This window comes from Fusarium flagelliforme, assembly GCF_020744385.1.
Source record: "Fusarium flagelliforme strain FIESC 12 MPI-CAGE-AA-0113 chromosome Unknown B0J16scaffold_8, whole genome shotgun sequence".
In the NCBI taxonomy this organism is placed as follows: domain Eukaryota; kingdom Fungi; phylum Ascomycota; class Sordariomycetes; order Hypocreales; family Nectriaceae; genus Fusarium; species Fusarium flagelliforme.
Genome location: NW_025763510.1, coordinates 610,652 through 623,480, shown reverse-complemented (window position 1 = coordinate 623,480; position 12,829 = coordinate 610,652). Strand labels below are relative to the sequence as shown.

At 48.7% G+C, this 12,829-nt stretch overlaps 7 protein-coding genes across 7 annotated transcripts; 2 read left to right on the top strand and 5 right to left on the bottom strand.

Moving 5' to 3' along the window:
* Window positions 1–87: 87 nt before the first annotated feature.
* B0J16DRAFT_405766 (Alpha/Beta hydrolase protein) lies at window positions 88–1,838 on the top strand (the record flags this gene model as incomplete). The annotated part of the gene is made up of 4 exons (XM_046132915.1): window positions 88–208; window positions 256–459; window positions 506–602; window positions 649–1,838. The coding sequence occupies 4 exons, from the start codon at window positions 88–90 to the stop codon at window positions 1,772–1,774; spliced, it is 1,548 nt and encodes a 515-aa protein (XP_045977682.1). The 3' UTR covers window positions 1,775–1,838.
* Window positions 1,375–2,619, bottom strand: B0J16DRAFT_349913 (thioredoxin-like protein). Its single transcript, XM_046128981.1, has one exon. It carries the CDS (start codon window positions 2,541–2,543, stop codon window positions 1,851–1,853), a length of 693 nt encoding a protein of 230 aa, XP_045977681.1. The 5' UTR covers window positions 2,544–2,619; the 3' UTR covers window positions 1,375–1,850.
* A 105-nt stretch (window positions 2,620–2,724) lies between these two features.
* Window positions 2,725–3,575, bottom strand: B0J16DRAFT_349912 (uncharacterized protein). Its single transcript, XM_046128980.1, has one exon. The coding sequence runs from the start codon at window positions 3,511–3,513 to the stop codon at window positions 2,830–2,832; it is 684 nt and encodes a 227-aa protein (XP_045977680.1). The 5' UTR covers window positions 3,514–3,575; the 3' UTR covers window positions 2,725–2,829.
* A 488-nt stretch (window positions 3,576–4,063) lies between these two features.
* On the bottom strand, window positions 4,064–5,114 carry B0J16DRAFT_349911 (histidine phosphatase superfamily). The gene is made up of 3 exons (XM_046128979.1): window positions 5,012–5,114; window positions 4,501–4,964; window positions 4,064–4,455 (listed from the first exon to the last, which is right to left on the bottom strand). The coding sequence occupies exons 1-3, from the start codon at window positions 5,053–5,055 to the stop codon at window positions 4,322–4,324; spliced, it is 642 nt and encodes a 213-aa protein (XP_045977679.1). The 5' UTR covers window positions 5,056–5,114; the 3' UTR covers window positions 4,064–4,321.
* Window positions 5,115–6,413: 1,299 nt separating this feature from the next.
* B0J16DRAFT_405762 (RTA1 like protein-domain-containing protein) lies at window positions 6,414–7,860 on the top strand (the record flags this gene model as incomplete). Its single annotated transcript, XM_046132914.1, has 3 exons — window positions 6,414–6,669; window positions 6,845–7,081; window positions 7,130–7,860. Exons 1-3 carry the CDS (start codon window positions 6,609–6,611, stop codon window positions 7,858–7,860), a joined length of 1,029 nt encoding a protein of 342 aa, XP_045977678.1. The 5' UTR covers window positions 6,414–6,608.
* Window positions 7,861–7,874: 14 nt separating this feature from the next.
* On the bottom strand, window positions 7,875–10,018 carry B0J16DRAFT_349910 (ASST-domain-containing protein). Its single transcript, XM_046128978.1, has one exon. It carries the CDS (start codon window positions 9,977–9,979, stop codon window positions 8,057–8,059), a length of 1,923 nt encoding a protein of 640 aa, XP_045977677.1. The 5' UTR covers window positions 9,980–10,018; the 3' UTR covers window positions 7,875–8,056.
* A 587-nt stretch (window positions 10,019–10,605) lies between these two features.
* B0J16DRAFT_349908 (uncharacterized protein) lies at window positions 10,606–12,738 on the bottom strand. Its single transcript, XM_046128977.1, has 3 exons — window positions 11,878–12,738; window positions 11,461–11,827; window positions 10,606–11,391 (listed from the first exon to the last, which is right to left on the bottom strand). Exons 1-3 carry the CDS (start codon window positions 12,673–12,675, stop codon window positions 10,793–10,795), a joined length of 1,764 nt encoding a protein of 587 aa, XP_045977676.1. The 5' UTR covers window positions 12,676–12,738; the 3' UTR covers window positions 10,606–10,792.
* Window positions 12,739–12,829: the final 91 nt, after the last annotated feature.

The window sequence follows — 12,829 nt, the reverse complement described above, 5'->3', positions numbered from 1 at the left end:
TAAATACCACTGGATAGCACTTGATTTATCTTAATGTGCTTGGAAAACAATTTGCTTTTGCTTCCGTAGTTCGGTGAATAGGACAAGATGGGCTTGAAGACAGTGGTTCTTGCGGCTTTGAGCTTTGTCGCTTTGACAAATGCCTCTGCTATCGACACACGAACAAACAAACCAGCAAATACCCAATACTACAATTCCAAGACAGCCCGTAAGTCTACCATCCAACACGACCCTGCCTCATACTAACATCAATAGCATACTATGTTTCACCAAAGAACATCCCTGAAGTCTCCTTTGACGTCGGCGAAAGCTACGCTGGACAGATCCCAGTTGACTTGAAGAAGAACGGCGCCAAAGATCCTAAATTCTTCTATTGGTTCTTCCCAACTGTTAATCCTGCTGGGAAGGACGATGTCGTTATTTGGTTCAATGGTGGACCTGGATGTTCCTCCCTAGAAGGTATTTATCTTGCTTCTTTTGCCGGCACAAGGCTGACTGGTCGCAGGCTTTATCCAGGAGAATGGCCCTTTTAAATGGCAGTACGGAACATACAAACCCGTTCCTAACGCCTGGTCATGGCATAAACTCGCCAACGTCATCTGGTACATTCTCTCCTCCCCTCTCAAGCTACTCATACTAACATCTCAGGGTCGAATATCCTATTGGCACAGGCTTCTCAACCGGCCCCGTAACCGCCCACAACAACACCGAAACAGCCGCCCAATTCACAAAATGGTGGAAAAACCTTGTTGACACATTCTCCCTCCAAAACAAGAAAATCTTCGTCACAGGCGAATCCTACGCAGGCGTCTACGTCCCCTACGTCGGCGCAGCCATGCTTGACAAGAAGGATAAAGAGTACTACGACGTTCAGGGTGCCCTTTACTATGATCCTGTTATGCCGTACGCTGACGACCTCCATCTTGACAAAGCTGCTTTTCCAGCGTTCTTTCGACACTGGGAGAGTGTTTTTGCTATTCCTGATAAGAACAAGAAGATTCTTGAAAAGGATAATGAGAAGTGTGGACTGGATAAGTATCGTGAGGAACATTTGACGTATCCCCCTCCGAAGAAACCGTGGAAGAAAGTTCAGACCAAGGGATGTGATATCACGGCTCATTTCGATGAGATCATTCCTGTCATTAATCCTTGCTTCAACGTTTATCATGTTCAGGATACTTGTCCTGTGTTATGGGATATTCTCGGTTTTCCATCCGTTGAGTACAATCCTCCCGGAGCAACGATCTACTTCAACCTTCCTGAAGTCCGCAAAGCTATTCATGCACCCGCCGCACCAAAGAACTGGACATCCTGCTCCGGGCCCGTCTTCATCAACGACGAACCCCACTACGATCCAACAGAGCACGAAAGGAAGTTCCAAACCCTTGTTGAAAAAACCAACAACGTCATTATTGGGTCTGGCGTAGCGGACTACATCATCACATCCAACACCACAGCACTCGCAGTCCAGGGTCTGACATGGAATGGAAAACAAGGATTTCAGAAGGCGCCTAGTGAGGAGTTTGTTGTACCTGTTATTAACAATACTGCTATGAATGTGGAGAATTGGGCGGGTGGCAGTGTGCAGGGTGAAGTTCATAGTGAGAGGGGATTTACGCTTGCTACTGTTAAGACAAGTGGACATATGGTGCCGCAGTATGCGCCGCCGGCTGCGTTTAGACAGTTGGAGCATTTGCTGGGACGGGTTGAGAGTTTGACGGAGGGTGAGCCTTGGTCTGTTAACATTTCTACTTCTTTCAAGTGGCCGTACTAGATCAGTTAGTCCTGGATATAGATAGCTCATTTCAAAGGTGTTGGATTTGGAGATATATAGTCCATTGTTGTGACTGTTACTCCTTGGTCAAATCCTTAAGCAACTTTCGTCCCCTCAAACAATCCTCCTCATGCATAGGCTCCCTGCTCGTCTCGGCAATCCCACCCTTCACCCACTCCTGCACAGCATCATGCTCAAACAACCTCTCAACATACTCCCTCGCCTTTCCACTCACCTCAATCCCGTACGTCTTGAACCTGGACGCAATAGGAGCATACATAGCATCCACAATAGTAAACTTCTCACCCGCCAACCAAGGCCCTCCAAACTTCTCGATTCCCTCTTCAAAAAGCGCGGTAAAACGGTCAACATCCCTCTGCAGCGCCTCACTGATGCCTGCCATTTCAATGCGTAGAGCGACGTTCATGGAACACTCATCGCGAATGGCGTTGAAACCAGAGTGCATCTCCGCAGCGGCACATCTGGCAAAAGCACGCGCCGCAACATCCTTTGGCCAAGCCTCAGGATATGTCTCCGCGATGTATTCACAAATAGCAAGTGAATCCCACACAACGATGGAAGTTTCGGAGTCATGAAGACAAGGGACTTTTCCAGATGGTGAAAAGGCGAGGAACTCGGGTTGACGGATGCCGGGTTTGAAGAGGTTGAGCTTTTCTTCAAAAGGAATGTCGAGGGCGTTGAGGAGAACCCATGGTCGCATTGACCAGGAGGAGTAGCGTTTGTTGCCGATGAAGAGTGAGTATGTCATTTTGGAAGCAATTTGGTGTGATTGTGAATGGAGTTTGAGAGGAAGATCGTGAGTTGGGGTTGGTTTTTATGGTGGTGAGGCTGAAGTTAGCCCCGCTGGTTTTCGTATAAGTCCCGCAGCTGAAAGCGTGAGTCACGTACGCCCTCAAATTGACATTGGATTTGTAATCACGGTGACCGAATTGAGAAGGTAAATTGGCCTTGCCATGTGTCATTAAACTATGCCTCTAATACATTTTATGCCGAGGGAAGCTGTATCCAATAATCTCCACCAACGAATCCATAGTCTAGACATCATGCTTTGTAGGCGCATACATGGGCATGGGTTCCCTTCGTCGTTGCATGCCATCCCAAAGAGCCAGTGCCGTCTCAACAAGATGAATAATAAAGAAAGGAATGAGATTGTACTGCCATCCTCTCATGATCCTCAAGTGCTTCTCAATATCGCTCCTCTCATTGTCGCTAGTAAGGTTCAAATCCAACATCGCCGCGAACCAATTCTGCGGCGTCCACGACTCGAGGGGATATTTCTGCCCGGGTTCCAACTGCGCAGCAAAGCCGGGAACGATATCCTGATCATCGTGTTGGTTTGTAACCACAAAGGTATAAATAAGTGCTGTAAGGACGAGGAGTAGACTCAGGACGTTGAAGACGAGCCAAGTGTTGTAGAACAAGCGACTGAACTTTCCAGGGTTATGTCTGTTGCGAAGGAAGAGTGCAATGATTCCTCCTAGACCGATGACAACAAAAGCTGTCCCTGCGGCACCGTTGGCTGTGTGGCCTTGGTCGGTTATGAGATTTGCTGGTTCTCCTTTCATAGAATGTTCTGTGTTGCGGTATCTGAACGTAAAGGTTCCGCTGGCTGTACCGTGAAGCCAGCCTACCATTGCAGAGATGAATGATAGTTCGATGATAGCGACAATCATGAGAAGCCCGAGGGCGACGTAGAGGAGGGGACGTGGTGAGATCATATTGGATGGATAGATCTGATCTCAAATAATTGGTGTCCAGTATGTGATTTCCTTCAATGTGACCAGAAAAGAACTGATGAAACAAAGAAACAAAGCGGGAGGGTAAGCTTTATTTAAGCATGTCAGTAGTCCAAAACATTATTCCAACTCAGCTGCCGCGATGCCGAACAGGTGAGCACTAGCATCATCCTAGTGCTGACATGGATAGAGTCATTGGCTGACGATAGGCTACGTAAATAGAGTGTAGGCTCACTCAGCCCAGCCCAGCACTTCGGCTCAGCCAAATTACACCGCCACTTGCAGGGATCTTGTTTATCATTTGCCAGTCTTCTGTTGATGGCTTGGTTAGTGTCAACGGCTCGTGAGGTTTGGTTCACCGGACTTCGTTTTTATTTTAAACTCGAGGATAGTTCCACACTTGTTTGGCCAATAGCTGATTTTCAAGATGTTTACTGAATCTCAAACCGAATCTAACTGTTTAGCATTCAGCGGAGCTTTACTCCGTTTCAACTCGTCATGATGTTGAATGTGAGAACTGATAACGGAGCATGTTTCCATTTGGAATACGTGGGATGGACGGTGGTATTACATACGTAGTCAACCAGTATCATCAGTCCAGTGACGCGTAAAGTAGCATTCGCTTCACTAGTGATTGGATTACCAAACTGCTGAATACCAAAAGCTGACTGAGACGACATCACTAATACAACCTTGTCCAATCGTCGATCTTACCCCGGACCCCAAATTGATCGACGTAAACCTTGGCATCAGCCTCAAAAGTCGGGATGATTCTGGACTCTTTAGACTGCTAACGTTTTGACTCTTCGGCCAAAGGCATCAATAGCGTAGGTCCAAAGTCCTGTTTCAGCCCTGAATCCACGTTAATTCCGTGTCTGTTCTTCTCAACCTCATCAGCTTCGGCGAATCGGTAAGATCGGTATTCTACACCATTAGTCAACATTCACATGTGATTTGAGTCTTGCTTACCGCACACACTGAATCTGTCGCCCTGCACCATAAACGCAGCGAATCCGCGATGCGTAACGAGTACTACATCCTTATACCTCCCCTCCCTCGCAATCTCCCCAACCCTGCATCTCACCCTCTCGGCTCGCACCGTCGCATCATCCGTGCAATGCGGCGAAAAGTCCCACTCCTCAGGACAACTCCCAAAGTTCAATCCTGGGAATTTTGTTTCCAAATCTTTTTTTCCTACACCTTTATTACAAGTCGCGTCGTGTGCTTCTCGCAAGTCAGGCCAGACTTGAATCTCTACCTTCTTTGAGATGAGTAGGTATCGGAAGACTATGTACATTGTTTGAATAGTTCTTGTCATTGGTGATACGATTATCAAGTCTGGTTTGACTTTGAGGGTTTGTTGGACGTTTTTGGCTTGGCGGGTGCCCAGGTCTGTGAGGGGAGGGTCGCGGTGGGGATAGCCTCTTTCTATGCTGCTGCTGTCAGCTTTTAGGTCAGCTGAGAGAGGATGATGGGTTACTTGTGAAGGGCTTGGCCATGGCGGAGGATATGAACTCTTGTCATTTCAGCTGTCAATATCTTATCGGTGAGGTAAGTTAATGTTGTTTTTGAGGGTGTATTAGTGATGTTTGGAAGTAGGCTGTGAGTGTGAACAAGGCAAGGCAGCACGTGAGGACGTCATCGTGGCTGGCGAGCCTGATTAGGTTTGAGTAACAATACGCTCAACACCCACAACCATTCACTGCTTTCCAATATCAATTAGTGATGCTCAGTATTGTTCTTAATATTAGAGCATGATGGCTTGTCGTTGACATTGAGATACACTTCACAATAATCTAGACCATCCTGATTTGATGTTCGAAGACGCGGCAGATCTAGATCAACTACCGTGCCGCTGATGAGAACTCAAACCCCTGACAATCCAAGGTTACAAGGGGAGTAAGCGGCGATTAAAAGACTGGTCCCTGTCAGTCTCTAAATGGGGCTTGTTGCTCCCACAGTAAGCGGGCTTCATTAAACGGGACCAGAGTCCGCAAAGCTCATTCTGATGATTCATCCAGCTGCTTTACATGCAGAAATCCAACTTCAGTCGCAATTAGCCAGTTATAAAGTCCGAGTTCTCATTCAAGTTGTGGTCAAATGATCTATTATCAAGCGGCTTCGCCACAAGTTCGAATTTATGTCTCGCAGAAAATACGAGGCCAGGTCTGGTCATCTATCTTTAGTATCTCTAGACAGAGTGGATTTCATCTACAGTCTTGCCCAGAAGAATCATGTTTCTATCCAGAAAGAACTGATTTGCAAGACATAAGACATACCGTTTTGCTTCCCTCAGAAGCGCAAAGTTTCGTAAACGACTGATGTCAAATCTGCCTGAATCCATAGATAGACAATCTTTATATTATTATTGAAGTAAGTACTACAGTAGAATGGTACTCGAAGTAGATAACAAGAGATTGGAGTGCTTGTCTGGTTGTTGCTTGCCAAACTTCCACCAAAGTCACCTACCAATCTACCGCCTTCCAAAACTACCAAGGAACACTCAGTGAGGCCCATGTTCCTTCAGTGGAGTGCCGAGATCCGATCTAGAATCATGATACTATCTATATTCAGTGTTCCTGGCCGTCAAATCGAACCTAAACCCAATATATCCACCCAAACAAGACATATCTCAGATCTACACCACCAACCCCACAAATCCAGGAACCAACAACGCCGGTTCAGGTACAGCCGTTGTAAACCACATGATTATCTGCCAAATGCAGCTTTGTTATCGATTCCCCTCTTTAGTCTTTGTCTTATTATGACTAAATGTGGTGCAGAAAAACTGCATCCAGCTTGTGGATACACCGCAAACAGCGTCTTCCGCAAACATCACATCCAAACCACGACCAAGGAAACCTCATCAAATCTAATTATATCCCCTCACTATCCAAATCCGTCTCTCTAGAAGCCTAGACTTCAATTATTCCTCGAAACCTCGTCGTCATGGCCCCATCTCATCCCGAGACAAAACATCCTGCCGACCCATCTGTCTCAATCCAAAAATGTCTCTCTCTTTCACCCAACTCTGACGTCCCTCCTTATTCTACTGGCCTTGACAAAGGTCTGTCACGATGGCAGCGGCACAGCTGTACCATTATGATCCCTCCTTTATAGTAGCGCTTGTAGCGCTTGGTTTGGTTTTTTCTGCGTCCTTGGTTTGTCTTTTGCAGATTTTGAGATGTAGGACTTGGTTTTTCATTCCGTTCTTTTTTGGCTGTTCCGGTAAGTAGCCCTTCAAGAGAACTGAAGATTCTATACTTTGATTAGAAGTACAATTCTGCAGATCATATTGCTAACTGGTGTGCAGTTGAGGCTGCTGGATATGCTTGTCGAGCTCTATCAACCAGAACCTCCACCCTTCCCTACGCAATCCAAACCTTTGCTCTGCTTCTCGGTCCAGCCTGTATGGCTGCTAGTATCTATATGATGTTGAGCAAGATCATCATTGCTTTGGACGCGGATATTCATTCTCTTGTTCCAGTCAAGGTTTTGCCCAAAGTATTCATCTTTTGCGATTTGGTTTCGCTCGCGGCACAACTTACAGGTAAATCACTCCCTCAACACACTAAGCCTTGTGCTAATCTTGCGAAAGGTGCTGCATATCTTGTCGATGCCACATTGGTTTCTCAACAACGGACAGCTCAACTCATCATCGTGAGCGGCCTTTCATTCCAGATTTACTTCTTCGGCTTCTTCACTTCCGTTCTTCATATCGTCCACAGCCGTGTCATTGAGGCACCAACTCGCCAGAGCACAGATCTAACAATGCCCTGGAAGCGCTGGATTATCGTTCTTTACCTCTGCTGCGGTTTTATTCTCATCAGATCTATCTACCGCGTAATCGAATACGCTACCGGTCCCCTCGGCGTGCTTCAAAGCACCGAGATCTACTTTTACGTCTTCGATGCAGGATCAATGTTTATCGTGGCCGCTCTTCTCAATATTTTTCATCCTAGACAATTGGCTGGTATATCGAAGGATGACTTGCGGGACGTTGAGACTGTCATCGTTACACCCTCGAAGCCTGTGATGTATCAACCACCACGGTACATACCACCGCCACCGTTCCTTCCTTCGCATGCGAATTTGAGGAATCGGGGACCGTACTTTCATCATCCTAAGAGTCAGTATCGGAGTCAGTCTTATATACAGTATCCGCCTCCTATGCATTACTATCAGCAGCGGAGACCGCCAACGATGATGCATCAGCGGCCGAGGACGAATAGAACGAATAAGAGTTTTAATCCGTCTTTGAGTTCGGGTTCTAGTGTGGTTAGTATATATAACCCTCAGACTGGACAGTATGAGCCTTTCCGACGGTAGTGGTTGGGCTGGGAGAGTGTTGGAACATGCAGTCGCCTCTCGAGGCAGTCAAGCACAGTCAGTTTCCTTTGTCAGTTACTAGATTATCGCGATAGAGTACAATCGTTGTATAACAATAAATTGATGCAGTCATTCATTAGTAAAGTCCATTCTATAAGCAAGTCCCATACGTCCAATCCATCGCTCAAAACACAAATCATTCATCCATATCAGTACTGAAACCTTCCCGAGCGCCAAACAAACGCATAACCTTCTGAACAAAGCTCCCCCCAATAACACTGTCTCCTTGCGCCATCCCATTCGAATCAACAAACGTACTAACGAAAGTCCTCCCCTGCAAACACCCCACATTCGACTGTCTAACCTCCTGACCATCCCTCACAGCCGCTACCAGAATACAGCTCGTCTCATTGAACTTGCTTCCTAGATCAAAACCCGTCTCGAAGCCAAACGCTGTTGCGTTACCAAGTGGCGTGGCTGGACTGCCGGGTTCGTAATCGTATACGTTGTACGATTCTATGTCTGTCGCGCCGTTCCAGGATACGTAGCCAAGGACAGAATCTTCGGTCTTTTCGAGGACCAGAGCGGGCGGCCAGGACATGGGTGTGCCAGTCCAGACGTCTTTGAAGGCGCGGTAGCTACGGACTGTTTCGTCGTGGCCGAAGCGCGCTTGCCAGCGGAGATCTTGGCCGCCTGCTGGACCGTACTCGTGGACGACGCCGCCAGCGCCCCAGCTCATGAAGGAGTTACCGTTGCTGAGACCCCATTGGAAACTTCCATCTTGAGTAGAGACCTTTGTACGGTCGGGTGAGGTAATGAGTAGAACCTCGGGCCTTTCGTTCGGTTTAGGCGGCAAGTTGACCTTGAGCACCAATCCTCGCGAATTCGTCTGTCCAAAGTCCTCAGGACTGTTGTGATTGTCAAACATGCTCATGATCACATGTTTATTATCAGCTTCCAACGCCCGGACATGGTTCTGCCATCGGAATCGTCCATGGGGTGGTATACGACCGAAACTTCCACCCTTCGTATTCCCCCTCAGTTCCCAGAGCACTTTACCATTCGATCGCGAGATGAGATACACAGACCAAAAGTTCCGACTGCTGATCAGGAACGAATCGTGGTTGACGGCTTGGACAGAGTTGAGATTGAAGAAGTCGTATGGCGTCGTAGCTGAGCCGTTGCCAGACTCTGTAATAAGCGGCAGCATAGAATCCTCGGGCCAGAAATGATCGAGCGAACTCCAACTGAACAAAATCTCCTCCGTCTCAATATCAATCTCAAAGAACATCGAATCCGAAACCCAACCCTCCGCCGTTCCTCCCATCTGGGTAAGATTATACGCCGTGGTATTATACGCCGTAACCAGAATCGTTCCCCTCGTCGTCAACTCCTGCTCATGAAAGTCCAGTTGGCCCTTGAACTTCTTCCCAAACTTATTGCTGATGATAGCGTCGAGATGAATAATTGTCTTCTCGTACTGGCTGTTCATAATAAGCACCTGGCCAAATCCATGCGAGCCCTTTCGCGTGCCGCGCCACAGCGTGAGTAATTGTTCATTGTTGACGTTCTGCACGCGCAGGCCTTCCAAGTCAAACGGAGCTTCATCATGGGCATAGACAAGCTCCGCATTCTGCTTCATGATAAAGCTGGCAGCTTGCACAAGACCTTTATCCTCCCCTGTAGACTGCGGCGTGATAAACACATAACCCTTCGAAAGTCCACCACCGTTGGGATTCCATTCCATATGCGGCGGTTTATGCGGGGAGCTTTTGAAGCGACGAAACAAAAAGGTCTTGTCGTTCTTCGGTCGGATAACCTCAAAGTTACTCCAAGAGCGATAGATCTTCATGCCATCTTTGCCGACTTTCGGATCAGCTGCTTCTCTCGCTTCCTTTGCAGCTTTTTCAGCCTTTGCTAGTTTCGCAGCTTCTTGTTCGGCGAGTTCTTTGGCGTCGGGTAGGTCTGGTAATTGATCCGTTTCGAAGCGCGATGGTTTCGGAGGTGTGAGATCGTCTGATGAAGGAACGGAGAAGCACCACCACCAGAAGATGAGGTTAATTGAGATGACGATCAATGCGACCTTTCTGGCCCACGGGGAGCCTGAAACGACGACCATTTTCACGACTCAATTCGCACGAGTTCGACCAGCGCGAAGAAAACGGTCAGCTTGGAGAAAAAAGACGGCACTGATCGCAAAGCAAGACAGACCCTGGGTGCCATATAAGGGCTGAAAGCGCTATACGCAAGGGATGACCCTGAAATTTAGGTATTCCGTACATTCTGGAATGGAGCCCCTGTGCGCATTCCGGGCTTGTGAAGGGACATCCTCCCTTGAGACATTGACGATCGTGATTGGTGATGTTTCAGTTTGAGGGTGGGATGTGGAAATAGAGCTGAGGAAAGGAAATGCGATATATTGGGATTATGTACTTGGCGAAGCCATTGCAACATTGGCTTCATCATTTAAGCTTAAAAATTTGTCGGTGGCAATGGAATATGTATGCGATAGTTTGGAAGAACGATTGATGGCTGCGATTGTTGGGATGGTGAATGTTGAGCGAGGATGGATACTTTGGTAACCAATAATAGAGGCAGGAGGACAATTCCTCTCCCAAAACATGTTTCACTCTCGGACCATAGCTTATCTTCGCCCACAAGGCCAGAAATGCGGTCTATCAAACATGGACAATTGCTGCCCTGGAGGACAGCATGGCTATATCTCACTTCAAGGGACGACCCCGCTAGCAGAAGCATGACGCTGGGCAGTCCAGGCACATCATATACAACTTTCAGTCTCCTCGATGACTTCAAATGTTTACAATATTTAAACAGCTATCTTTCTAAAATGACCTTTGCGCTATGATGGCCCAACTTTTCCACTACCATACGACCCAACCTCTACACGACCTACAAAACCAATGCAACCACCTTATGGCGCAAGTCGCTTGGGAGTACGGGGGTAGTAAGCAGCAAGGTGAACACTAGGCAAAGCCAAAGCCCAAGCAACAATACGGTCAAGACCGAAACCACCACCACCGTGAGCAGGAACACCAACCTGTCGGAAAACAGCAAGGTACTCCTTAATACCATCAGACTTGGGATCAACACCCTTGGCCTTGATACGCTCCTCAAGCTCATCAGGGTTGTGGATACGCTGTCCACCGGAGAGGACCTCCTGGCCACGGATGAACATGTCGAAAGCGTTTGTTACGCGGACGCCGTCGCCGACTGTGTTGTTGGCGTCGTCGTCGAGCTTGGCGTAGAAGGGTCGGGCGGTCTCGGGGAACTTGTCGATGACGTAGAAGTCGGTGTTGTACTTCTTGCGGACGACTTCACCGAGGGCCTTTTCTTGGGGTGTGCTCATGTCTTCATCGTCGCGGACGTTGGCGAATTCGGCGGGGCCTTCCTCGCGGAGGAGCTTTTGGGCTTCGGCGAAGGTGAGACGGACTTCCTTACCGGGCTCGGGGAGGAGGAGGGGCTCGGAGGCGTAGGCCGATCGGACGGTCTCGATCTCGGTAGCGCAGCGCTCTGCGAAAGTGATTAGCTGTTGTTCAAAGATCCTGTGATGTCGAATATTCAGCATGTGGAATTACTTACCGTGAATACCACGGAGAATGGACAGAAGGACACCCTCAAGAACATCAAGAACCTCAAGGTAAGAGTCCTTGATCTCCATCTCCAGATCAAGACCAGTGAACTCAGTCATATGTCTAGGAGTGTTGGAGTTCTCAGCACGGAAAACGGGGCCAGAGCTGAAAACACGCTCGCGACCACCGGCAATCTCGAACTGCTTGTAGAACTGGGGCGATTGGGCGAGGAAAGCCTCCTCTCCGAAGTAGGGCAGTCGGAAGACGTTACCACCACCCTCGGAGGCGGCACCGATAAGGCAGGGAGGCTCGAATTCCTTGAAGTGACGGGGCTCGAGGTAGTTGCGGAAAAGGCGCTTGACTTCGATACGGATGTCCTAGAAATTTGTGTCAGGAAAGCTCAATTGGTCGTTGTTGGGCAACTTACAGCAATGGCCTGCTGGACGGGAGTTCGCTTGTGCATGGCAATGTTGTCGAGATGGGTCAACATGCTAGCAGAGGGAACAGTAGAGGTGTTCTCAGCCTTCTCCTTCTCAGCCTCCTCACCAGCCTTGCTCTCATCGCTGAAGTTGACAATAGGCTGGCTAGCAGCCTCAAGAGTCATACCCAGCACAGCAGGAGCAGGAGCAAGAACGTAGCACTTGGTAATGTGAAGCTCAAGAGTGGAAACACGGCAGCTCTTGACAGGCTCGAGAGGCTGCTTGACCTTAGCCTCAACAGCAACGAAACTCTCAGGGCTGATGTTGGTGATCCACTTGACCATGGGCTTGCTGACAACAGGCTCCTGTTCAGAAGCCATGATCACACCCTGAATATCCCAGTTTCCACCCTTTCGCAGCTCAATAAAGCCCATTTTGGCACTTTGAACACGGGAGTTCTGGAGCCAAGCGCGGACGATGACGGTCTTTCCATTGTACGACTCGTCAAGGTTTCGGATCTCGACCTCCTCGGCATCCTCACTGAAGGAGGCTCTGGTGACCTGCTTGTTTCCGTAGCTGTCCTTGGCAGGGTCGTCGGCGAGGCTGAGCTTGGCGGCGGCTTGTTGGGCGGCGAGTTCAGCGGCGCGCTGAGCCTTGAGGGCTTCCTTCTTGGCCTTGGCCTCGGCCTTCTTGAGGGCCTTCTTCGAAGGGCCAGCTGCTTCACCTTCTTGGGGAGCTTGACCCTCGGGTGCTTGAACTGGCTCGGGGGCGGCTGCCTGAGCTGCTTGAGCTTCTTGTTCGGACATGATTGCTGTTGTTTTTTTCGGTATGTAGGTGATTGAAGAGCTAAAAGCAGGGCAGAGTCATCGGCGGGGTGGATGGAGGGGCAATGAGGGGCAGACCAGAAGGGTTTTTAAAGACTGTGTGCCACGTGACGTATGAGACGTCAGACAACGATGA